Here is a 27,025-nt window from a genome sequence, read left to right as displayed (position 1 = left end):
CTGTGTTGATGCTGAATTTCTGTTTCAGCAGCAGATTCCCAGCATCCACAGTTCTTTAGTTTCTTCCCTGATAATGATAACAACCATTGTTGTGGGCTTCCAGTGAGGCGACCCAATTCTGATCAGGGTAACCTGGTGTTGGATGTCCTTACTCATATTCTACATCTCCCTCATCACTTTGTCTCAACTGAACAGACAGTTGAGATCACAGATCTTTCACCACCCAATCCCTGGCCTCTTTCCACTTCAAGGACCAAGAATTGGGAAGTTTCTGACAGATAGAGAAAGAGGAAGAAGTGTGCAAATGTGAAGAGACACAATAGCGTGACCTTGCAGCCAGAGATAGCAGCTCCAACTTTACCTGGAGTCTGAAAGCTGGGCAGTGCTCTCCTGCACTGGCTCCCCTCATGTTCAAGACTGCCATGGCAGCAGAATCTGTACATGCCCCAGACACAACTGTGCCAACCAGCTAGGACTGGAGGGAAGACAATTGCAGCTGCCAGCTCATTGGAGGGCAAGCTGACACCTCAGTTTCATACCAGTGGACTCAGATGAGAGGGCTGTGCACAAAAAAGGGCTAATGGAAACACACACAGTCAAAGTTTGGAAAACCTGAGAGAGAACATGCCCCATGGCAAAGAATGCAGAAGAGCCCAGCACTGCCAAGGTTTCGCAGCAGAGCATCTTCTCTGCGAGAAAGGGTTGGCTATTTCCATATAGCCAAGAATACTGCAATGTCTTGATGCCCAATGCCTCCACTGCAACTTTGACCTCAGGCCATAGGGCTGTAGTCAAACCTCAGACTTGCTGTGACACCATCTCATGGGCCTGGAAACCCCAGGGTATTCCAGCACCCAAGCAATCAGCTCTCCAATTGATCTGCTCCCTGAAGGCCCCCTTGTGGAAATGGCCTGCAGCTGCAAAGTCCCCATCTCCATCTTCCAGCATCTTGCCCTGCTCTACACAGACCTCTGATAGTCTTCCAGGAATGCCCAAAGTCAAGAGGAAGTCTTCTGTAACTTATGTTAGTAATAAGTCAATGCAAATGCATTCCAGAAACAGTCTGGCTACTCTGTGCGGGGTGTGGAAATGTTTAACAAGTGTGGTAAAGCTCTAACAACACAGAGAATTGCAGCAACAGGTAGAAAAACACTGGCGCATTTCAAACGGTGCCCGCTTCATGCTATTGTGTGGTCAGCTGTGCAAAGCCAGAAGAGGGCACTGACAAGAGCTTGAAAATTCCCAGCTGGCACAGTTGGCAACTTACACAACGCACAAATGCCCAGCACACTTCTCACTGGAGCCTGTGCGCACAGTGCAGATGCCATGTTTAGAGTTTAACAAGTGTTAGACCATCCTAAAAGAGGTGCAACAAAGTCCAATTTCACCTCTGGATGTGCCATCACATTGAGAGAGCTTCTGGGTCAGCACTATGCATTTGTAAAGCACATTTCACAGCCATTGGTAACCTGAAATGTGTCTTCCCACCAATGAGGCACTTTTTGAAGTGCAGATAACATTACAATGCAGGAAACGCAGCAGGCAATTTTGCGCACAGCAAGATCCCACATCAGCAATGCAATTGTGTGCAGGTAATCTGTTTATCATGATGGATAAATATTGGTGAGCGGATCACATGTTGACATTCACAGATGAAGTGAGAGAGAACACATTTTGACGTGAGCAAAAGAATTGTTACTCTGCCCTAATGTCATAACATGAATAAAGTGAAATGCTATAAATTGGGGTTGACGTCGCAAGCTTCATGCTTACAAATCCTGCTTTGCCACTGACATTTGCACCAGTCTCCATAAACATGACCATTCACACCACTAAAATGAAGCTGGACTAAATGAAAACCTGTCAATTTGTCAACTGATTGATTGATTGCTTTTATTGTGACATGTACCAAAATACAGTGAAAAGCTTTGTTTACAAGCACCACAGGCAGATCACAGCAAGCAAAGAATGTGCAGATAAAACAGACTTACACTGAGGCATACAGGTTACATTGCACGGGACATGCACCAGGTGAGATCAACATTAGCATTATTTGAGGCCAGAGTCCATTCAACAGCCTGATAATGGCCGGAAGGATGCCGTTCCTGAACCTGCTTGTGCATGTGTTCAAGCTTCTGTACCTTCTGCCTGATGGAAGAGGTTGTAGGAGGTCATTACCAGGGTGCAATGGGTCTTTGATAATGTTGGTAGCCTTTCCATGGCAGTGAGCCCTCGAAATGGAGCCTGTAGATGGAAGGTTGGCTTCCTTGATGGTCTGGGCTGTACACACCACCTTCTGTAGTTTTTTAACCATCCTGGGCAGAACAGTTGCTATACCAGGCCGTTATGCACCTGGACAATATGCTTTCAATGGTGCTTCTGTAGAAGTTGGTAAGGGACCTTATGGACATATCAAATTTCCTGAGCTGCCTGAGGAAGTAGAGGTGTTGTTGTACCCTCTTGACTGTCACATCTACATGGACAGGACAGGTCATCGGTTATTGTCACTCCGAGGAATTTGCTGCTCTTCACCCTCTCAACCTCAGTTCTGATCTTGTAGATGGGGATGTGTTGTCCTCTCTTTTTTATGGTGTCGATGACCAGTTCTTTAGTTTTCCTGACATTGAGAGACAGATTGTTTTCATTGCACCACATCACCAAGCCCTCTTTCTCCCTTCTGTATTTTGACACATCATTGTTAGATATTCATCCCACTACGGTGGTGTCATCAGCGAACTTGTAGATGGTGTTCATTTGGAATTTGGCAATATAGTTGTGAGTGTACAGGGAGTTTCGTAGGGGGCTGAGGATGTATCTTTGGGGAGTTCCGGTGTAGAGTGTTATTGTGGAGCGGGTACAGTTACCTATCCTCACTGATCGCAGCCAATGGGCCAGAATGTTGTGGATCCAGTTGCAGAGGTTGGAGCTGAGACCCAGGTCACACAGTGTTGAGATCAGTCTGGAGGGGATAATGGTGTTGAAGGTGGAGCTGTAGTCAACAGACAGGAGTCTGACATAGGTGTCTTTGTTGTCCAGATGTTCCAGGGCTGAGTGCAGGGATAGGGATACGGCATCCTCTATGGATGTGTTATGTCGGTAGGCAAACTGTAGGGGAGCGAGTCAGGTTGGGACCTGGGAGTTGATGTGGGTTTTGGCCAGCCTCTCGAAGCACTTCATGCTTATTGGACAATGCGAAGAGCTATTGGACCGCTCTCATTAAGACACACTGCATGTGTTTTCTTGGGTTCAGGGATGATGGTGGTCTTCTTCAAGCAGGTGAGGACTTCGAATTGTAGAACAGAGAGGTTGAAGATGTTGGCGAATACATCCACCAGCTGGTCCACACAGGTTCTGAGTGCTCGGCTGGGGTCACTATCAGGGCCCGTGACTTTCTTTGGGTTGACTCCCAGGGAGACCGATCTGATGTCTGAAGCAGTGACAGAGGGAGCTGGTGTGTCTGGGGCTGTTGGGGCAGGCGTTGCCATGCCGATGGTATTCTGCTCAAACCGAGCATAGAAAGCATTGAGCGAGTCAGGGAGGGATATGTCATTGTCTGCTATCTTACACTGTTTCATTTTCTATCCTATAATGTCATTTCGGCCTTGCCATAGACAGCAGTAGTCTGTTTGGTAGGTCTGGGCATCAAACTTGGTCGATCCTAAGTTCCCAGGAGTCAACAGCAAGAGGGTAAACAAGTATTAGCAACCCAATAGGGGTTGGCAAGCTCTGTTGTTTGGTTTGTGATGCAGAATGACACTAAAAGCACAGATTCAATTTCCACACATGAAGGACTCTCCTTCTCAACCTTTCTCCTCACCTGAGGCATGGCGACCCTCAGGTTAAACCCAGCACCAAACGTTTCTGTCTCTCTCTCCCCCTCTCTCTATGGCCCAGTAGAACTCTGCTGACTTTACCTTTCTTGGAATTGTTCTGATGAAGGATCATTGGGCCTGAAAATTTTACTCTGATTTCTCTCCACAGATGCTGCCAGACTTGTTGGGTTCTTCCTAGCAATTTCTGTTTTTATTTCTGATTTCCAGCTCCTGCAGTTCTTTTGGTTCTTTGCGAAATAATTTTGAACTTCTCTTACTCTTGTACTGGTGATACTTGGGCTGAATTAGTCACCGTTTTGTGGTGGAGACCCACATCCACTCAAAAACATAAATTTACTTCATATCAAACCCTGGTGACTAAAGTGTTTTCTCGGAACATCAGTCTGGGATGGATTCAGAGCGATATCATCGGATGACAGCGCTGATTGGTGAGTCCTTGCGTCTTCTACACATGGATCAGCCAATCGAAGCACAGAGTATTACTGCCTTTCCCAGAATGCACTGCAGCATGGCTTAACAAATGGTCACCCCGCCACCCCCGACCTGAATCCATTCCAATTGTGAAAAATTATGACGTTACAGGCAGCTTTTCTTCAGAGAAAGAAACTGAAAGAACTGTACATACAAGAAATCAGAAATTGTTGGAAAACTTCAGCAGGTTCTGAAGGATCTGAAATGTTAACTCTGCTTTCTCTCTCCACAGACGCTGCCAGACCTGCTGAGCTTTTCCAGCAATTTCTGATTTTATTTCTGTTTTCCAGCCTCTGAAGTTCTTTGTTTTCTTTTTCATTAGTTTATTGCTTCTGCCAAGAGAGCAGTAATACAGATAGCATCATCTAAAACGAGGGAGAGAGTGTGTTTGTGTGGACATAGCAAGCTCTGAGTGATGCAGTAAAGGAGTTCTGTCAAAGTCATTTGGCCTAATTATAAGCTTCACTAAAAAGTTGGGAGTCCCTGTAGTGCCAGGGATAACTCCCTTGCATTTCTTTGAAGCAATGTGCCAGAACCTTTCACACATCCAGCTGAGAGAGTAGATCGGACCTGAGCTGAAGAAGCAGTTTCGCCAGCAGTGCAGCTCTCCTTCAGCACTGCATTGTCCTAGTTTTAGGCCCACTTCGCCCTGGAACTTTGTAACTCGGGATCTAGACTGCTATTGACTGATCCTGCATCTGGACTGCATTTTACCAGGTGCGCCAACTATAGTTAGTCAAAGATCCAGCCCATAATTAGCGATTGGACTGACACTGGAACATGGGAAATAAGAGCAGAATAGGCTTTTTGGCTAATTTGGGGTTTTTTTCGCGAACTTACCATTCTTCTGATTGGAAAGTGCAATGACAAGGGCAGGATCCACAAGGCATGAAACGCCAGCTGCAGACGTCAGTTCATAGATAGCTAAGAGATCCTGCAGGAATCAAGAAACAAGTTACTCAGGGCACCCTCTTTCTCTCTCTGTCTCTCTCCCTGTGTGTGTGTGTGTGTGTGTGTGTGTGTGTGTGTGTGTGTGTGTGTGTGTGTGTGTGTGGGATGGAGGAGGAAGAGGCATAGCATTATTCACAGGGAACATCGAACCAAAGACCCAATGGATGTGAATTCCTCATCACTGATCCTCAGAGAAACAACCCAGGCGCCTGACACTTAGGTCATTGAATGAGCAGCCCAGAGGTCAAATTGGCAAAGTTTATATTGTGCTGATATAAGCAAAGAAGAGTTTGCTTTTATATAGTTTCCCAAGTTTGTTCGATATTCTGTGCAGGTGCATTATTGAGTAGAATTTGACCCTCAGTTATTTTGGACTTAAGGATAGGTGACCCAAAGCATAAGTAGCCTTTAAGGAAGACTGTGTAGCTGAGAGAAAAGTTGAGGTAGGGAACTCCCAAATTTAAAGGCTCCAGATTGAAATCCCAGACACTCCTTAAGCCAGAACTTGGAAAAAAAAGTATGATCTACCACAGGGCTGGAGGAGATTCCAGAGATTGGGAAGGGAGAGCTGGGTGGGGCGGGGGGAGGTCAGATTCCAAAACAAGATGACAGTAGGCTATATGTGACTCCAGCCCTGCAGCATTGTGGTTGATGTTTAACTGCCTATCTCTTATCAATATGCAGTCACCCAGTATGGACAAATTGCTTTTTCACCATTTAAATGAATCACAAGAGTTAATACTTGCAACCAAACCTTTGTCTGTGTGAGAGACAGTAGGAACTGCAGATGCTGGAGAATCCGAGATAACAAGGTGTGGAGCTGGATGAGCACAGCAGGCCAAGCAGCATCTTAGGAGAAGGAAAGCTGACGTTTCAGGCCTTCATCAGATGAAGGGTCTAGGCCCGAAACGTCAGTCTTCCTACTCCTCTGATGCTGCTTGGCCTGATGTGCTCATCCAGCTCTACACCTTGTTATTTTTGTCTGTGCGAAGCTCCTTTCGGATCACTGAGCCTAAGATTTTGCAAGTAATTCTGATAAATCATGAAGATTGCACAGTTCAGACAAATCCCTAAAGGGCATGAGGGAATTTTTATGACAATTGATGATGGTTGCCATGGTCACCATCATCAAGCCTATCATGTTCAATTGCTGATTTATTAATTAAATTTAAACTCCATCAGTCACCCATGGTGAGATTTGAGCCCAAATCCTCATGAGTTGAGGTCTCTGGTGTGTAAGTCTGGTGACAATATCAGCGTGCCACTGTTACTGTGAATGGGATGAAAGTGGACAGTGAAGAGGGTTTGCTGCTGTTTGTCATGGGGGACTGTGCTCAGTGGCTATGCTCTGTGTAAATATGCTCAGATATCCAACAGGGCTTCAGCCCTCCACACCTCAAATCAGGATGTGGGTCTGCTGCATTGAGTCAGTGATTCATTTCACAGGCTTGTACCCTCCGTCTCTCAGTTTGTCTGAAAGACTCATGCTGTGAGCCCCCCTTCATTGTGGATGAGTGAACCCATGCAGAAAGTGTTGTTTGACCATGGCAGGCATTAGTTGGTCCTGCCCATTGACACATGCACACTTGCTGCTTGGCTCTGTAACATGCCCCGTTTTCTTTTGCGCAACAATATTGGGCCGGAATGTCCACTGTCCGTCACCCGATCCCAGTCACCAAAATTCCGGCAGAAGCAGCGTTAAAGACAATATATGCCAAAGTTGGCATTAGATTGAGTCAAACTGCTTCATTTCCCCCACAACCATGTTACCATGACCTCTCATACCTTTATATCAGTGGCAGGGCTGACGACGTCATTCAGAATCTGAAGGGAGCCCATGAGGAATGGGATATGGTTGGATAAGACCTGACAAAGGACAAGAAACAAAATTTTTGAAATGTTTACGGCTGGAGGTTAAAGTGGTCTCTCTCTTATGCCAACAATTCCAAACTAGATAGGCCTGTACATTTAAGACAGTTGCATGACATCATAACATGTGACATTCCATATAAAACTATTTAAATTCCGCCATCTGCTATGGTGGGATTCAAACCCAGGTCCTCAGAACATTAATTGAACTTTGGGATGAACAATGCAACAATAATACCACCAGGCTATTGCCTCCCCAGCAGTGGGTGGAACATTCAAAAGATGGGACATTCAAAAGGCCAAATTTAGAGCAGGTTAAATATCTTGGAGGTGTGGTGGGCTTGGACAGATGCTAGTGATCACAAGGACCAGTGCCATGGGGCAAGTGGAAAGAAAGGAAAGAGTTAAATTCTCTCTTAACCAGGCACCAGTGGAGGTCCATGAGCACTGGGGGGAGAAGTGAAATGGACCTTGATGTTACAAATGCCATCAAATTTACCAGAGGGCAGAATCTGAGGTGCCAGCCAGGAGTATGTTTGAATAATCTCTTGGGAACATTGTTAGCGCTGTGGGGTCTGCTAGACAGGATATACTCTGACAGAGATCACTCTGTGACAATGCAACGACTTAGGGGATGGGATGTGCACTTACATCTCGCAGAGCTTCCTGGGCCATCGCCCGGAAGTTCAGGATCACTCCAATAATGATCATCCTCTTCAGAACATTCTCAGAAGCTGAAAGATAAAGAGAGGGTCAGGGACAATGTAAAGGAACCTGAGGTCAGTTCATGTCTGGAACTATATGTACACAATACCAACTCCTCAAAAGCACTTCCATCCTTTGAAATACAAATTTCCTGCACCAATACTAACCTTGATACAGATTTGGCATTAAATGCTCCTCTGTCCCAGGATCATTGATTCATTGCAGCCAGTATTGAAGGCAGATGCAAGACTGACTTTTCTCAGAGGTGTGGTGTAAACAAAAATGCCATGAGCAGCCAAATCTTGGGTTGTTTGAGCTTCCTCTACACTGTGCCCTGTCAAGCACTGCCATGACAGGGACAGCACAGGGTTAGACACAGAGTAAAGCTCCTCTACACTGTCCCCCATCAAGCACTGCCAGGACAGGGACAGCACGCGGTTAGATACAGTGTAAAGCTTCCTCTACACTGTCTCCCGTCAAACACTCCCAGGGATAGGGACAAAACTGGGTTAGATACAGAGTAAAGCTCCCTCTACACTGTCCCCCTTCAAGCACTGCCAGGAGAGAGGCAGCACAGGGTTAGAGAGTAAAGATTTTCTCTACCTCCTCGACACTCTGAAATTCACCTGCACCTTCATAGCACGATTGTCAAGACACATGTTTGGACTGAGAGCTGATTGAGGGTTCATGATGAAAGCAATCATCATGCAACAGGTCATTTTGAGGGAACGAGAGAAGTTGATGAGTTGAAATCCTTCAGATGTTACGATATGCACACCCCAAAACAGCGAGATAATGAAGCAGCCAGGTGCCATTGTAGTGAGATAGGGCATCAAATGGAGGAACCCTATCGGACTTTCAAAATCTCCATGCCAGCAAGGCATGGGGAAGTGAAGATTCCAGCCAGCAAGGGTTAGACTGGTTGTGTTTTAGGCAGGAAATACATCAGGCAGATAATACATTGACAAATGAATTTTGGAGAGCTGAAGCCAAGCAAATAATTCAGATCAAGTGTTGACAGTTAAGGGACACCCTAGGTATCAGATAGGGAATGATAGATCAGGTCCAGTGTCAGATAGTCTTGGATGGGTATCTGATGACGAATGGCTCCAGGTCAGTCAGGTAAAGATATTACATGAATATTGTCCCAGAAAAGGAACGATTCAGAGGCAGTTATCGCAAAAGACAGGCATTGTAACCTCAAGGTAAATTGTAAGGGCTTTCTTTGGTAAATTTTCAGTCAGATAGGAAAGTTGTGTTCAATCTGTGGAGTAATGACAAAGGACAAAAGCAGAAAGCAGGGGCTCAGTGAAGCCTGTGGAGTTGGGACTGTCAGAAAGTGGGAGAAGAGGGAGGTTGAAGATCAGATGGGACGGTGGGGAAATTAGAAGAGGGCTGGTTGAAAAGGGGATACTGCTGACCTCAGTATTGTGGCCATACCAAGTCGACTGGGAGAAACTGAAGGACTGAGGTCAAAGCTGCAGCCCTGGCAGTGAGAGAGAGGTGTCGAGTAGCAGAGAACCAAGTATTGGACAGAGAGAAAACACGTCCGATCACTAACACACCAGGAAGGTTCCAGAAACAACTGGTAAGGCATCAGACAGGCAGCCACTCACAGGTTAGACGCTTGGCATGGTATGTCATCACATCAGGTTTATGGAGGTTAGACTTCACCTGGGCCAATATGTCCATGTTCTCCACTACCAATTTCTGTTGGAACAAGAAACAGGTCGGCGTGTTGTTATTGCTGCTGTCTCCTGTGTCACTCGTACTTCATTCTGTGCCTCACTGGCCTGTCCTGCACACTCTCAGAGAGCCCCCTTCACATCCTCACATCCTGTCTAGCTAAAGGTCATCACACGGTGCCCATCATTGTGCTGAAGGCTATATCAACGTGCCAACTTGCAAGAGCCACCTATTGCACCAGTCATCTCCACTCTGCCAGCCTCATTTGACCTCCTGCCCCCTCGCCCAACAACAGCCTACAGGACTGCCCTGACCCGCGCCAACATGCAGGGCTAGTGCCAACCTGTGGCACCATGGACTGGTCACACACTGGGACACATGCCTTACCTTCAACTCATTCACTTGGGATGTGATGTGCCACATCAAGTGCTCACTGAGGTGCTTCATTCCGTAGGGCCCGATCAGCTCTGCCAACGCCTGCATTTCTGTGGGGGCGGGAGTTAAAAGACACTGAGCGTGTTAATATGGTCACTCGGACTGATTAACACAGGGGACAGCTGTCAGGTACAGTCACTGAAGATCCAGGACTGGCGAGCAGAGGCTGTTGCTATGAAGATTAAGATACAAATATTATTTGTTCAAACAATTATGTTTATTAGTTAATAATAGTTATTTCTGGAGAATTCTCAGAGCCCACTTTGAGGGAGGGATAAGATGATTGCGTTCTTGAATTTGGTGAGAGACAGTTTGAGAGTTGCTGGAGAAGCAAGCGTTCATTGCTGTTTCTTCACAATTCCCCCTACCCACCTGCAGCAACAAGTGTGTGGGCTGAAAACCCACAGAAAGTCATCTTCACAATTGAACTATTAACAGGGAAAGAGTGGGTGATGTTGGCATCTCGAGTGTGCCCTGGGCACACAGTGGACAATGTGAACAGGGAGAAGACTGCGGTCAGGGTTGGGAAAGCAAAGACTGTGTTCCCTCTGCCATTGTTTAGTACCAATTGTGGCAGGGCAAGACCTTTGTTGCATTCATGGAAATCATTATGGGTGAGAGATAGTTGGGACTGGAAATTACTCTGGCAGGATCGAGGCAAATTTCACGTGCAATACTTGAACTGTGAGCGGCCGTGTGATATTAAAGAGAAGCTGCACACAAACCTGACACATCCGAATATTCTTCAGCGTTGAATATCTGCACATTCTCGACAGGGATGGTCATGAAAGCTCTGACAGCTGGAGAGTGAATAATAATCCCAGTGCTGGTCTGCCGCAGAAGACTTTCCAAGTACCTGCAACGTTAGAATCAGTCGGAGGTGAAGCCATTGGTAAATGGTCACAGAATCTAACCGGCCATTGCTGAACCAATCACTTCACATTGGCTCTCTCCATTAAATGACAAGGGACCACAGTGTTTCATGACGCAAGGCTCAATCTGATCAGAATCAAACAATCATTGCAACTTAGCTCACAGCCAGCTTTCGATTCAATGACTCAACAATTTGGAAACCATGAAGACATCAATTAGAAGTTTTCTTCTTGGGTTCCCTGCCTCACCCACAGCACAAAGACCCCGACATGGGAAAAATAAGGAAGAGGAGTCCCCAGCCCGAACAGGGAAGGAACCCTTTGCTGTTAGCAACAATCAGATCCAGCCAATGTTCACTCAAGCAAATAACAAAGTGTGGAGCTGGATGTACACAACAGGCCAAGCAGCATCTCAGGAGCACAAAAGCTGACGATTCAGGACGAGACCCTTCACTCAAGCAAATCAAGTTACTGCAATATCACCGCACAGGGAGCTCCGCACTGTCAGAGGGTCAGTGCTGAGGGAGTGGGTACTGTCGGAGGGTCAGTGCTGAGTGAGTGGGCACTGTCAGAGGGTCAGTGCTGAGGGAGAGCCGCACGGTTGAAGGGTCAGTACTGAGGGAGAGCTGCATTGTCGGAGGGTCAGTGCTGAGGGAGAGCCGCACTGTTGAAGGGTCAGTACTGAGGGAGTGGCACACTGTCGGAGGGTCAGTGCTAGGGAGCACTGCATTGTCGGGGGGTCAGTACTGAGGGAGTCCCACACTGTCGGAGGGTCAGTGCAGAGGGAGCGTCGCACTGTCAGAGGGTCAGTGCTGAGAGAGTGTCACACTGTTGGATGGTCAGTGATGAGGGAGCGCCGCACTGTCGGAAGGAGAGTGCTGAGGGAGGGCCGCACTGTCGGACGGTCAGTGCAGAGGGAGTCCCACACTGTCAGAGGGTCAGTGCTGAGAGAGTGTCACACTGTTGGATGGTCAGTGATGAGGGAGTGTCGCACTGTCAGAGGGTCAGTACTGAGGGAGCGCCACACTGTCGGAGGGTCAATGCTGAGGGAGTGTCACACTGTCAGAGGGTCAGTACTGAGGGAGCGCCGCACTGTCAGAGGATCAGTGCTGAGGGAGCGCCGCACTGTCGGAAGGAGAGTGCTGAGGGAGTGCCGCACTGTCGGAGGGTCAGTGCTGAGGGAGCGCCGCACTGTCGGAGGGTCAATGCTGAGGGAGTGTCGCACTGTCAGAGGGTCAGTACTGAGGGAGCGCCGCACTGTCGGAGGATCAGTGCTGAGGGAGCGCCGCACTGTCGGAGGGACAGTGCCAAGGGAGCGCCGCACTGTCGGAGGGTCAGTGCTGAGGTGGCGCCGCACTGTCGGAGGATCAGTGCTGAGGTTGCGCCGCACTGTTGGACGGTCAGTGCAGAGGGAGTGGGCACTGTCGGAGGGTCAGTGCAGAGGAGTGGGCACTGTCAGAGGGTCAGTACTGAGGGAGCGCTGCACTGTCGGAGGGTCAGTGCCGAGGGAGTGCCGCACTGTCGCAAGGTCAGTGCTGAGGGAGTGCCGCACTGTCAGAGGGTCAGTGCTGAGGGAGCGCCGCACTGTCAGAGGGTCAGTGCTGAGGGAGCACCGCACTGTCGGAGGGTCAGTGCCGAGAGTGAGCCGCACTGTCGGAGGGTCAGTGCTGAGGGAGTGGGCACTGTCGGAAGGTGAGTGCTGAGGGAGCGCTGCACTGTCGGAGGGTCTGGTAAGATTATGAAGACTTTTACTTCATGTCAGAATGATTTAACAAAGTAAAAGCATGATTTTTAGCTCAGAATTACAACTGAAACTTTTCAGCAACTGTCATGAGAACCAAGACTCCTGATATCTGGCACAGCAGCAATTTGTTAAAATCAGCAGAAATTGCCCAATATTTGTGGCCCATCTTAGTTGCTCCTCTGTGTCAGTGAATTTTTCACTCACCAGTTGGTGTAAGCAGTGGTCAGGGTCATCTCTCCATTGGCGTCTGTGGCCTGGGATTGCTGCAGTAGGACTTCCTTGCAAATCCTGCTCACGTCAATGTTGACATAATGGCCCACAGAATGGATGAGTGCTATGAATGCCTTGACACCAGATAAGACCTCTGACGGTTTGGCGATCTCCTGAGTAGCTTGGCTGTAGTTGGCCATCCGCATGATAGCTCTGTGTGGTAAAATGGAGGCATCGAAAAGTCACTGAAAACACCCTTCAACTGCATAAATGCAAAAGAGCCAACAAATACTCAGGTGCGTAGGAGGTTAACAGAAGGACAGGGTAGGTCATGGAGCCGTTATACCACATCCACTGCTCCACCTTTATCCACGTGTTTGGTGACCTCTTCAAAGAATTCAATAATGTTTGAGGCATCATCTGCCCCTCACAAATCCATGCTGACTATCATGAATCAAACTGTGCCTATTCCAATTGATTGTAAATCCTGTCTCTCAGAGCCCTTTCTAATAATTTGCCCACCACTGATGCAAGACTAACTGGCCTGTAATTTCCAGGGTTATCCCTATTCCCTTTTTTGATCGAGGGAATGATGTTTGCCTCTCTCCAATCTTGCGGCACTATATCCGTCGACAGTGAGGACAAAGATCATCATCAAAGGCCCTGCAATCTCTTCCCTCGCTTCCCATAGAATCCTTGGATAAATCATAGTAGGCCCATGGAATTAGCTATCTTCAGGTTCCTAAAAATTCCCATTGCATCTTCCTCACTAACGGCAACCTTCTCCAGCCTACCAGCCTGCTTCACACTGTCCTCCCCTACAACTAGGTTCGTCTCAGTTGTGAATACCAAAGAAAAGTATCCATTCGGGACCTCTCCTATCTCTTTAGGCTCCATGCACAAATTCCCTTTAAAACCCTTGATCGGCCCTACCCTTTCTCTGATCATTCTCTTATTCCTTACATATTATATTTCATTCATCTACACAGAGCACCGTTGGATGTACCTGTGCACTGCTCAAACACTCCATCAGGTACTGGCTTTCACATTCTCATCTAACCTACGGAAAAAAAATCCCCTAAATAATTTTTAATTTGATCAGTTTGCGTGTCTTAGAAAATAGCAGCAGGCCATTCAGCCCCTGATCCACCATTCTCGGTCATCAACCTCAATGCCATGTTCTCACCCTATCCATTGATGCAATTGGTCTCCAGAAATCTATCGATCTCTGCCTTGTCTCCACCAGAGACTTTTTCCTAGGGTGGAGGTAGCTGTTACAAGGGGGCATAGTTTTAAAGTGAGTGCAGGTAGATATATGGGAGATGTCAGAGGTAGGTTCTTTACTCAGAGAGTGATAGGGGTGTGGGATGCATTGCCGGAGAGGATAGTGGAGTCAGCCTCATTAGGGGCATTTAAGCGGCTACTGGGTAGGCATATGGATGATAGTATAAGGTAGGGGTGGAGGTTAGATAGACCATAGGTGTAGGGTAAAAGTTTGGCACAACATTGTGGGCTGAAGGGCCTGTCCTGTTCTGAGTTCTATGTTCTATTGAGTGTACTCAGTGATTGAGCTTCCACTATCCCCAGGGGAGAGGAAAATTCATCACCTTCTGGGAAAGAAATTCCTCCCCAACTCAATGGCCAACTCCTTATAGCCATAGAGTCATACAGCACGGAAACACATTCTTTGGTCCAACCAGTCCATGCTGAACATAACCCCAACTAAACTAATCCCACCTGCCTGCTCCTGGTCCATATCCCTCCAAACCTTTCCTATTGAAAATCCATCCAAATGTCTTTTAAACATTGTAATGTACCTGCTTCCAATCCTGAGCTTCCAGATTCCACAGCCGGGGGGACACATTGTCTCCACATCTCCCTAAAAAAGTCCTTTCGAAAGCTGGTATATTTAAAAAAGATGACCCCTAAACTCTGGAGGAAGCAGGCCCAGTCTCCTCAACCTCTCTGAGCCTAAGGTCACTCTTGCACTGAAGCCTTTGTCCTGTACCACATCAATGCCCATTGATGTGTTCATGCCCCTGATCTGTGAGGTGTGCCTGTACACTTGCCTTCATTGCTCAGCCCTTTGAGTGTAGGATTGGGACGTCATAGTGAGGTTGTACAGGACATGGGTAAGACGTCTTCTGGAGCATTGTGTGCAGTTCTGGTCTCCCTGTTATAGGAAGGACATTATTAAGCTGGAGAGGGTTCAGAAGAGATTTACCAGGATGTTGCCAGGAATGGAGGGTTTGGGTTATAAAGAGAAGCTGGATAGGCTGGGACTTTTTTCACTGGAGTGCAGGAGGTTGAGGGGTGACCTTATAGAGGTTTATAAATTCATGAGGGGTACAGGTAAGGTGAGAGGCAGGTGTCTTTTCCCTAGGGTAGGGGAATTTCGACACTAGAGGACACATTTTTAAGGTGAGATGAGAAAGATTTTTAAAAAATCACAAGGGGCAACTTTTTTTACACAGTGAATAGTTCGTGCATGGAATGAACTTCCTGAGGAAGTGGTGGCTGTGGGTACAGTTTCAACATTTAAAAGATATTTCAATAAGTACATGAATAGGAAAGGTTTGGTGGGTAATTGGCCAGGAGCAGGCAGGAGGGACTGGTTTAGTTTGAGATTAGGGTCGACATGGACAGGTTGGACTGAAGGGTCTGTTGCATGACTCTCTGACTGTATGAAAGGCTGGATAGGCTGGGACTACTCTCCCCGGAACAGCGGGCTCTGAGAAGTGACCTTATAAATGTTTAGAAAATCATGAAGAGCTTAGACAGGGTGAGTAGCCAAGTGTTGTTTTCCCAGGGTGAGGGAGCCAAAAACTAGAGGGTGAGAGAGGCAAGACTTAAAAGGGAACTGAGGGGCAACTTTGTCATGCAGAGGGTGGTGTGTGTATGGAACGAGCTGCTGGGCATTTAGAAGACATTTGGGCAGGTACCTGAATAGGAAGGATTTAGAAGGATATGGGCTAAATGCTGGCAAATGGGACTAGTTCAGTTTGGGAAACTGGGGCCGTAGGGTCTGTTTCTGCACTGTATGACTCTATGATTAAGTCGCTGTGGGAACAGTCTTGGCTAAGGGTGATTGTCAGAGGTTTTAGAGCAGTATTGGAAAAGAGGAAGAAACAACCTAAAAGAGAATGTTTTAAATCGAAAGAATGAAGAATTCAATCAAATCCGAAGGGACATAGCCAGGTTAAACTGGAGCCAAAGATTGTATTCAAGTAATTGCTTAGAAGTACACAATATCGACTTTGCAGGAAGGAGACACTAAGTCAATGATTGTCATCTTGCTCACATCAGGCAAGAAAACCAAACTTGGAAAGGGAACACTAATTTACATGGCATGAGTCATGGGTGCCAATTGGTTGGATTATGGTTGGCATGGAGATGCAACAGGATCTGTTCACTGTTAATCTGAGTTCGTTGGTTAATTAAACTCCAATCAGGCTGTCTTACATCGAAGCATTGTACCTTTGTACCTTAATCCCCGTTGGATTCTCCATAACAATTTCCTGAGCATCAGAATCTGCCTTTCCTGATCTGAGCTTTCCTTCAGCTAACTAAGATTAACAATTTTTAGTCAGGGACATTTCACATCCCTAATTGCCCAGAGGGCAGTTAGGAGTCAACTGCATTGGTTCTGATCTGGAGTCACACATAAACCAGATAAGGACAGCAGATAAAAGGACATTAGTGACCCAGATGGGCTTTTATGACAGCGATTTCATGATCATCATTAAACTTTTAAAATCCAATTTTTTTCTTATTGAATTCAAATTCCACCATCAACCATGGTGCGATCGAACCTAAATTCCCAAAACATTAGCCTAGAGGCTCTGGATGACTAATAACCCTGCTATGGCTGAGAACAGTTCCTGTTGTATCTCCATACCAACAATGGTCCAACCAATTAACAACCTTGTCTCATGCCAAAGAAATTGGCATTTCCATTCCCAATTCCTTGCATCCCAGTCCTGATGAGTGCAAAATGTTCTGACTTTGTGTCTCCTTTTAGCAATGCATTACGAATGTGAGGCTTTCTAAGAGGATTATGATTTGGAAGAGAGTTTTTCAGTTTCAGATAAAACATGGTCATGGAGAGAGCTTGGTGAACAGTTACGAGTTCTCCCTGGTAGTCTGTGACGATGTCTGTCTGTCACAGTTTCCTATTCTGTGATTGATTATTTTAGCTTGGGGGAGGTTTAGTGGAGTAAGTAGCTCAGGCGTTTGAGAGAGACTAAAGCTGCAGCTCCCAGCTATGACTAGGTGTAAATGAAAGTGCCGCTTTAAGTCCTGTAAATAAACTGAATTCCGAACAGTACTCTGAAATAAATAAGCTAGACAATCCAAATATTTTCTATTCACAATCTTTCCTACAAAGATAAAACTTTCAATATACCCAGTACCTTTGAAGATTTATGATTGTGGAGACTGATCAAACCCCTTCAATGAGTTCTAGCAGGCTTTTTTCCAGCAAAATCCTAACTCGAGTTGTCTCAGAGTCTGAACAGTTTAAGACTGAAGGCACAGTCCAGCCCAGTGGCTGGGCCATGTTTTACCCGTTACCTGGTGAGCCGGATTTCTAGCTGGCTTGTCAAGTATTCACTGGGTAATACTGTGTGCTCGAATATGACTATCTCTCTCACGTAGTTGATGGCCATGCAGTATTCGGTGAGGGTCAGGTGATATTTGTCCATGCTGGAACACAGAAACAGGTTTTGTGCTGTTTTTCCCAATCAATCACTGGTGACACTACAGGGTATTGCTGAAAGGAAAGACTTGCTGTTGACACTTTTGTTTAAACCCTCTCTCCTTGGGATGACGGTATCACTGGCTCGGCAAACATTGATTGCCCATCCCTCATCAGGACACAATTGCAAGAATGCCACGTTTCAAAGGGCACAATTTATACTGGAGGAGGAAAAAGAACCCTGATTGCCTGCCCAGCAGGTTGCCATGGTGAAGGTGCCAGGGTCTGTTATGTTCCCCATGGCAATGGCTCAACCAATCAGCATCAATGTGCCTATTTTGAATATAAACAACAGCGTTGGGTACAACCATAACTACTGTGATGATGCTGTCATCTTAAGAGATTATTTTGTCTTTTTGCTTGAAGAGAGGTCATAAGGCAGAGGTAACAAGCCGGGTACTGAACATTATTTGAATAAACAGCTTGGGAGACCTTGTGTTTTTTTTAACAGCCGTATTGGGTATGGGCAGCTCTCACAGATTGGGATTTCTGGGTTTTAGCTTCTCAGTAGCGTCAGAAGCTTTTGAGGTCTCAACACAGTTGGAAGCTTCAGTAAAATGTCTCCTAACTGCTACTCTTGATGTCTTCCTCCTGGATTGGAGAACTGCATGTGAGAATCTATGTCTGAATTTGCCTTCTTGCCAAGGGTTGTGTTTATGGAATGTTGCTAAATTGGAACAGTTAGATTAGATTCCCCACAGTGTGGAAACAGGCCCTTCGGCCCAACAAGTCCACACCGACCCTGGAAGCATCCCATAAACCCTTGAACACTATGGGCAATTTATCATGGCTGATCCACCTCGCCCTCACACCTTTGGACTGTGGGAGGAAACCGGAGCACCCAGAGAAAACCCACGCAGACACGGGGAGAATGTGCAAACTCCACACAGACAGTTGCCCGAGGGTGGAATCAAACCCGGGTCCCTGGTGCTGTGAGGCTGCAGTGTTAACTACCGAGCCACCGTGTCGCCCCTAAGTTTTTAATAATTACTGTATCTATTATTCAGTTAAGCTTTCCAATAGAGTTGTTATTCTAACTTCCTCTTTCTTTGGTTGTATTTTAACTACAGTGTTTAAATAAATTGTGCTTTGTTTAACATTGAGCAGTTTGACCAATTGCATTGCATCTGTAAGTGGCACTTCACATCTACCTTTAAGGCAAGAAAAAGTTAGGGTCTAGGCTACGTTCTTAAAGTATATCGGGGGGGATCTGGTCTGGTCCGTAACAATACCTGTTGTACCATCTGGCAGCAGAGAACCTCCACACAAAATGAAATTAAGCTTAGGTTAAGGTGCACACTGTATATCCTCTGGCCTCCATCCCCCTCACTTACTTGGTGTCAACGACTCTGTCCTTACGCTGGCTCTCTGTTCCCGGCTTTTCTCGGTTGGGCTCCGCTTTCTTGCTGACTGGCTTCTTGCGCTTCTTGTTGACAGCTTTGCTGATGGTCTGAGCTGTGTACTTGGGCAGAAGCTGAGGAGGAATGGGCCCAGGAGCGGATACGTGTCAGTACAACAACCTCTGCCAGAAATGAGATCACTTTGCCCACCCACATCAGCCAATAGCCCCACTCACCTTTTCACTGAGGTTATGTTGTTCATAACACAGTTGGATCATACAGCCACTGGCCTGTTTGGCGATTTCATCCAGAAAGTTGTTGCACAGACCCAGGCTTCGTTTCTGGAGGACATTGTACTGCCCCGGAGAGAAACAAAACAGCGTTCAGTTCTTACCCTCACTTCAAAGAAAACACTGACTCCCGTGAGACTGGCAAGAGAGATCACCAATGTGTGCCAGTCTTCACTTCTGGTGGCACTCACCATGATTCTGGAAGGTAATAGCTGAGCTTTGAGGGTATCAAAGTAACTGCACTATCTCCTCTTGAGTGAAGACAATTAGCTCATGCAAATGCTATAATCCCCAATCCAAATAATAGCTCCCCGGCAACCTGTGACCCTCCCTCACAACGTCAGGCTGACTCTGAGCTGGGTGGCAGCACAGATACGGCCTTGGAGTTTGTTTAGTATAATGGGTCACCCTGGAGTTGGTAAACTGCGATGAAGTCACTTCCTAGAGACCTCCTCTCATGCTGCAGGCCTACACTCCAGACCAACGTGTCCATCCTAGTGTGACGCACAGCTTTCTGAGAGCAATCGGAAATCAGCCAACTAGCCACCTTCAAGGCCTGTAAAGATACACTTTTAAAGAATTCAATGAAAACAATGTCTTTTTATGTCCCTGAGATTTTATTTCTTCAGGGCCATACATCGCAGCGTCCAGGAGATTGGCCTTCAATTCTGGCCCAATCCTGGACAGGTGGTAACCTTAGGCTCCAATTCTGGACATGGGAACTGGCCTATGTCAGTTCCTTTAAGAACATAGAAATAGGAGGAGACCATTCAGCCCATTGAACCTATCCTGTCATTAAATTCAATCTATATCTTAAGCCCGCCTATTTAACCTGAGCTCTGAAAGCCCTTTGCCAACTATCAACATCAGCTTTTAATTTTCCAATTGCCACAATATCTTTATAGAGTGAACGTTCTATGTTGTGGACTCTTCAAGCTTTAAAGAAAAGCTTTCTGTCTTGTTCACATCAGGACAGAATCGCAAGAATGCCAAATCTCAGAACTTTTCCAACTACAAAAGCAGCCAACTCCAAGACGGGGTGCCCTCCTGTGCTGACACAGCCACACTGTGGAGATTTCTATGTTCTGGGTGGGTACATGCGCTGCTCTGCACCAAAACCCCACTAGAAGGAGAAATCCAGCTCACAGGAGCCAGTCATTGTGGCCATTGATCTCTGAGATTGAAAGATTGATGGTGAGGTGGGTAACTATGAAAAGAATTGTGATATACAGACGGAGAGACAAAGATGTGCAGTAACTGACCTCTTCGGGGCACATGTCATGGATACAGCTCGAGAAGTGGGAGCAGACCATCGGAAACGCGATCAGGTACGGCAGCTGCGTGGGCTCCTCGATGCTTTGAGAAAACACCTTCTCGAACAAACGTGGGTAGAAACTGCCACAGAAAAGGGGCATTTGTCAAAGTGGGCAAAATCGTAACTGAGCAGAAGAGCGGAATAATATGGATCCCATACAGTAGACAACAAGGATTATATTCGATCCTGACCTTGATGCACAGACAGACATTCCCAAAGGCAACAAAGAAACCAACTAAAAGTGGAGCGCTAAGATGGAGGCATGTGACATGTGGGAAAACAGTGGTTTGAGTTTTGATGAAAATTTTGCAAGCAGCAAAGGGAAAAATGAAGGACTCTGATTGGGAGGGAGTGCAGGTGGTAGATGGAGGGCATTGGTTCCAAAAGGACAGGAACAATGGACCCAATGAGCTCTCAAGCCTGGCACTTTGGGGAGGGCGCATGTTGCACTACACTGGGAGCTGTGAAAGGGCTAATACTGAGGAGTGCCTTAAGCATCACCCTGCTGCAACAATGTCATTGGTTTGTGGACAGAGCAGCTCTTGAAGGGTTGATCCATCTCACAAACATTTGTTAATCAGGTGGGGGTTTTTATGACATTTGATGATCGTCATCATGGTCACCACCACTTATGATTTCAGATTTAAACAATCCATTCTAAATTCCACCAGGTGTCACAATGTGATTTGAACTCCTGCTCTAGACACGGTGTCTCAGTGGTTAGCACTGCAGCCTCACGGCGCCAGGGACCCGAGTTCGATTCCAGCCTCGGGTGACTGTCTGTGTGGAGTTTGCACATTCTCCCTGTGTCTGTGTGGGTTTCCTCCAGGTGCTCCGGTTTCCTCCCACAGTCCAAAGATGTACAGCTTAGGGTGGATTGGCCGTGCCCAGTGTTCAGGGCTGATTAGCCATGGGAAATACATACGTGGGATGATCTTCAGAAGGTTGGTGTGGACTCAATGGGCCAAATGGCCTCCTTCCACACTGTCAGGATTCTATGCTGAAGGCTCCGTGCCTGCATTTGATGGAGTTTAAAAGGATGGTGGGGTGGGGGATCTGATCAAAACTTACAGAATACAGAGAAGCCTGGATAGAGTGGACATTGAGAAGCTGTTTCCACTAAATAGGAGAGTCTAGGACCTGAGGGCACAGCCTCAGAGTGAAGGGATAACCCTTTAGAACCGAGATGAGGAGGAATTTCTTCAGCCGGGGGTGGGGGGTGAATCAGTGGGACTCATTGCTACAGAGGGCTGTGAGGGTCAAGTCATTGTGTATATTTAAGATAGAGACAGATAGACTCTTGATTGGTAAGGGGATCAAAGGTTACAGTGAGAAGGCAGAGAATGGGGTGGAGAAACATATCATCCATAATCAAATGTTGGAGCAGACTTGATGGGCTGAATGGCCTAATTCTGCTCCTGCATCTCCTATGGTCTGATGCACCAGCGCATGTCAAGAATGCAGTTGTTGTAAACTGGGGAGAAATGAGTAGGAAGGTTATGCTAATAAAATGTGAGGCTGGATGAACACAGCAGGCCAAGCAGCATCTCAGGAGCACAAAAGCTGACGTTTCGGGCCTAGACCCTTCATCTAGGCCCGAAACGTCAGCTTTTGTGCTCCTGAGATGCTGCTTGGCCTGCTGTGTTCATCCAGCCTCACATTTTATTATCTTGGAATCTCCAGCATCTGCAGTTCCCATTATCCCAGGAAGGTTATGCTGCTGTTATACAGGGTACTGCTGAGACCACATCTGAAACACAGTGTGTAGTAGTGATCACTGTACGTATAGAAGGACGCTAATGCATTAGAAGCAGTTTAGAGAAGGTTTACCAGCACACTCCCTGGAATGCGTGCATTCCCCTATTGGGTAGGGCTAGACAGGTTAGGCCTGTATCCTCTGCAGTTTACCAGAGTCAAAGGTAACTCTACTGAACTATATCAGATCTTGAGGGGATGTGGCCAGGTAGAGCAGCCCTGAAGGGATCGAATGACCACCTCCAGCTCCTGATTTGCACGTTAGCCTGACCTGCACAGTCAATGTAAGGAGAAGAAAGAGGGTTCTGTCACTCGGTAACAGTACACGGGGAATTTGGGCTCGCTTACTGGGTTAACAGGAAGGAGTGTCTCTGTGTACTCATCATGTACCAACCAGAACAGGGTGAGGTCAGCTGTGTCCTCCAACAGACCGTGTAAATTGTCCAGCAGCTTCGTGTGGAAGGTGATGGTGTTCATCAGAGAGGCAAGTTTCAGGTTTTCACGAAGGATCAGTGGCGTTTTGGCAACACTGGTATAGGCCTGGAATGCAGCAGGAAACCAGTAGAGCTCACTCACAGATGCCAAGCAAGGAGGACACAATGTCAGGCCGTCAAATCCCATCAGATCCCAATCAGATCCCATCACTTTCTGTAACAGCATCAGAGCCCAGCACATCCCCTTATCCTAACATATCACTGCACTCCATCCCATCCCAAATCACGCCAATGCTCCTTCCCTTATCCTAACATATCACTGCACTCCATCCCATCCCAAATCACGCCAATGCTCCTTCACATTGCCATCAAAATGTCAGCTCTGGCTCACTGACATCACTCACATCACATGTGGAATGTGCGGTGCAATTCTGGTGTCACTACCTCAGAGCCAAGAGGCCTGTTTTCAAGTCCCATCTGCTCCACTGCATAATATCCCAGACCATGCCAATAACAAATATCAGACAGAGGGTCAGTCCTTGTTGCAAAATACACATTAAGACCTAAATGCAGAAAAATCAAGGGTAACATTTCCAGGCAGGACTGAGGGGGTGCCGCACTGTCGGAGGGCCAGTGCTGAGGGAGTGGGCAATGTCGGAGGGTCAGTGCTGAGGGAGTGGGCACAGTCGGAGGGTCAGTGCTGAGGGAGTGGGCACTGTCGGAGGGTCAGTACTGAGGGAGGGCCGCACTGTTAGAGGGTCAGTACTGAGGGAGTGGGCACTGTTGGAGGGTAAGTACTGAGGGAGCGCCGGACTGTCGGAGGGTCAGTGGTGAGGGAGTGGGCACTGTCAGAGGGTCAGTGCTGAGGGAGTGGGCACTGTCGGAGGGTCAGTACTGAGGGAGCGCCGGACTGTCGGAGGGTCAGTGCTGAGGGAGTGGGCACTGTCAGAGGGTCAGTGCTGAGGGAACGCTGCACTGTCAGATGGTCAGCACTGAGGGAGCGCCGGACTGTCGGAGGGTCAGTGCTGAGGGAGTGGGCACTGTCGGAGGGTCAGTGATGAGGGAGTGGGCACTGTCGGAGGGTCAATGCTGAGGGAGAACCGCACTGTCGGAGGGTCAGTGCTGAGGGAGCGCCGGACTGTCGGAGGGTCACTGCTGAGGGAGTGGGCACTGTCGGAGGGTCAGTGCTGAGGGAGCGCTGCACTGTCAGAGGGTCAGTCCTGAGGGAGTGCTGCACTGTCAGAGGGTCAGTGCTGAGGGAGCGCTGCACTGTCGGAGGGTCAGTGCTGAGGGAGCGCTGCACTGTCAGAGGGTCAGTGCTGAGGGAGTGGGCACTGTCAGAGGGTCAGTACTGAGGGAGCGCTGCACTGTCAGAGGGTCAGTACTGAGGGAGCGCCGGACTGTCGGAGGGTCAGTGCTGAGGGAGTGGGCACTGTCTGAGGGTCAGTGCTGAGGGAGCACCGCACTGTCAGAAGGTCAGTGCTGAGGGAGCGCCGCACTGTCAGAGGGTCAGTGCTGAGGGAGTGGGCACTGTCGGAGGGTCAGTGCTGAGGGAGTGGGCACTGTCGGAGGGTTAGTGCTGAGGAAGTGGGCACTGTCGGAGGGTCAGTGCTGAGGGAGTGCCGCACTGTCGGAGGGTCTTTGCTGAGGGAGCACCGCACTGTCGGAGTGTCAGTGCTGAGGGAGCACTGCACTGTCGGAGGGTCAGTGCTGAGGGAGCACCACACTGTCAGAGGGTCAGTGCTGAGGGAGTGGGCACTGTCGGAGGGTCAGTACTGAGGGAGCGCCGGACTGTCGGAGGGTCAGTGCTGAGGGAGTGGGCACTGTCGGACGGTCAGTACTGAGGGAGCGCCGGACTGTCGGAGGGTCAGTGCTGAGGGAGTGGGCACTGTCTGAGGGTCAGTGCTGAGGGAGCACCGCACTGTCAGAAGGTCAGTGCTGAGGGAGCGCCGCACTGTCAGAGGGTCAGTGCTGAGGGAGTGGGCACTGTCGGAGGGTCAGTGCTGAGGGAGTGGGCACTGTCGGAGGGTTAGTGCTGAGGGAGTGGGCACTGTCGGAGGGTCAGTGCTGAGGGAGTGCCGCACTGTCGGAGGGTCTTTGCTGAGGGAGCACCGCACTGTCGGAGTGTCAGTGCTGAGGGAGCGCCGGACTGTCGGAGGGTCACTGCTGAGGGAGTGGGCACTGTCGGAGGGTCAGTGCTGAGGGAGTGGGTATTGTCGGAGGGTCAGTACTGAGGGAGCGGGCACTGTCGGATGGTCAGTGCTGAGGGAGCACCGCACTGTCGGAGGGTCAGTGCTGAGGGAGCACTGCACTGTCGGAGGGTCAGTGCTGAGGGAGCGCCGCACTGTCGGAGGGTCAGTGCTGAGGGAGCACCGCACTGTCAGAGGGTCAGTGCTGAGGGAGTGGGCACTGTCGGAGGGTCAGTACTGAGGGAGCGCCGGACTGTCGGAGGGTCAGTGCTGAGGGAGTGGGCACTGTCGGACGGTCAGTGCTGAGGGAGTGCCGCCCTTTCAGAGGGTCAGTGCTGAGGGAGTGGGCACTTTCAGAGGGTCAGTACTGACGGAGCGCTGCTCTGTCAGAGGGTCAGTACTAAGGGAGCGCTGCACTGTCAGAGGGTTAGTGGTGAGGGAGTGGGCACTGTCGGAGGGTCAGTGCTGAGGGAGTGGGCACTGTCGGAGGGTCAGTGCTGAGGGAGTGCCGCACTGTTGGAGGGTCAGTGCTGAGAAAGCGCTGCAATGTCCCCTCACGTCCCAAACTGACATTCACCCCTGAGTGACCACCTATAAAACCAGTTGTCTGGCCATGGTGTTTTTCCTGGTTTTGGTAGCTTGCTCCGTGCTACTTGACTGCTGTGTTTTGTACTTGACAATGGTGACCATATTTGAAAAGGACCTCATTTGACTGCAAAGAGTTTGCAACATCCTGAGGTTGCGACAAAAAAAAACAGACTGTATTCTTTCTCAGTGAGCTTATAGCTGCTGGAGCAGTGAGCACCTCAATACAATCGCACCCTTCAATGAAGATACAGTCAACAACTATCTCCTGATACTGACTGTCATCCAGCACATTATTTTGTCATCCATCAGTCCCTATCCTGGACCCTGCTCTGAGCGACGTGCCCGCTGTACCCTTTGCAATGCCATTGAAGGGCTATTCTCATCTGTTGGACAAATTCCTTACCTGGAGCCGAAACCAATCCAGTCGGATTCCTTGGAAATTAAATTCCTCTCCATTTTCAACTACATTTCATTGAACAGGAAGAAAGAGAGAGAATCTTTGTTACAGAAACCTTGTCTCTTATCCGCTTTCGGTACGTTCCACCTCCCACTGTGGTAATAAATAGAACATATAACTCCAAGGGCTGACGGGTTGAGTTAATATTTGAACGGTTTGTCAAATCGAATAAATTTGCAGCACTGAAAGAAAACACTTGGCCCACCATGTGTATGCCAGTCGACGTGGAATGTTTGGACTTAATTCTACTTTCTAACTGTGGGATGAGAACTCTGTCAAATCACTGTCACAGTGGGCTTTGTTTTAGAAATGGGGGTGAATGTCTTTGTCTCCTCCTGTTCTGGATCCATTCAACGATTCTGTCTGCCTCAGGAGCAAGATTGGAACACACAGTGACTGTTTCTGAAATGAAAACCACTCAGGGGATCCAAAAAGACCATCTGAATTAGAAGCAGCCCATTCAGCCCGTCAAGCCTGCTTCAGATCTGCATTCTGGCTATCTTGACTCCCTTGTGAATCAAGTGTCTATCACTTGCTGCTTAGGGAGGTGATGGCGTGGTGGTAATCTCATGTTCTGGGGACAAGGATTCAAATTCCATCATGGCATGTGGTGATATTTGAATTCACTAAAAAGCTAGCCTAACATTGATTATGTAAACATTTTTGTTTGTTGGAAAAAACTGTCTGGTTCACTAATGTGCTTTAGGAAAAGCAACTGCCATCCTTAACTGGTCTGTCCTACATGTGACTCTGGACCCACAGCAATGTGGTTGACCCTAACCTGCCCTCTGGGCAATAAATGCTGACACTAATAGATCAGGAAGCCTGACTGGAAAGGGATAGAATTTATTGTTGAACATCAAAATGCTGTTCATGGCTCATTCCAGCCCAGGGCAGACGTACCTGGGTTTGCTTTAGTTTCTTCTCTCATATCTGGAAGTGCTGGTATACACCACGTTCCCACTGCCAAATCCCCACTACTTTTTTTTTGGCTTTTAATTATTAACTACCACCAGTGAATCATTCATATAATCTGTTGAATTTTTACAAGCAAAGCCCACTAAGGGCAATATAAACAATCAAAAGTGAGGCGGAGAGAGAGGCTAAATCAAAATGGAGTTGGAG

General features: G+C 48.0%; 1 protein-coding gene across 1 annotated transcript in view; it reads right to left on the bottom strand.

The window, feature by feature from the left end:
* LOC125448199 (nck-associated protein 1-like) overlaps positions 1-27,025 on the bottom strand; it is a 148,079-nt gene that overhangs the window by 81,469 nt on the left and 39,585 nt on the right. The window contains exons 15-27 of the mRNA XM_059643439.1: positions 25,847-25,905; positions 22,627-22,772; positions 20,425-20,557; positions 19,109-19,228; positions 18,867-19,006; positions 17,349-17,480; positions 12,771-12,989; positions 10,676-10,806; positions 9,903-10,000; positions 9,446-9,539; positions 7,776-7,858; positions 7,041-7,121; positions 5,145-5,238 (exon numbers count right to left, since the gene is read on the bottom strand). Of these exons, the coding sequence (XP_059499422.1) occupies positions 5,145-5,238; positions 7,041-7,121; positions 7,776-7,858; positions 9,446-9,539; positions 9,903-10,000; positions 10,676-10,806; positions 12,771-12,989; positions 17,349-17,480; positions 18,867-19,006; positions 19,109-19,228; positions 20,425-20,557; positions 22,627-22,772; positions 25,847-25,905 (1,530 nt within the window). The remainder of the gene's footprint in view (positions 1-5,144; positions 5,239-7,040; positions 7,122-7,775; positions 7,859-9,445; positions 9,540-9,902; positions 10,001-10,675; positions 10,807-12,770; positions 12,990-17,348; positions 17,481-18,866; positions 19,007-19,108; positions 19,229-20,424; positions 20,558-22,626; positions 22,773-25,846; positions 25,906-27,025) is intronic.

Source organism: Stegostoma tigrinum, chromosome X (assembly GCF_030684315.1).
Source record: "Stegostoma tigrinum isolate sSteTig4 chromosome X, sSteTig4.hap1, whole genome shotgun sequence".
NCBI classification, from domain to species: domain Eukaryota; kingdom Metazoa; phylum Chordata; class Chondrichthyes; order Orectolobiformes; family Stegostomatidae; genus Stegostoma; species Stegostoma tigrinum.
Note: the sequence above shows the minus strand (reverse complement) of the source record. Positions and strands in the feature narration are given on the sequence as shown.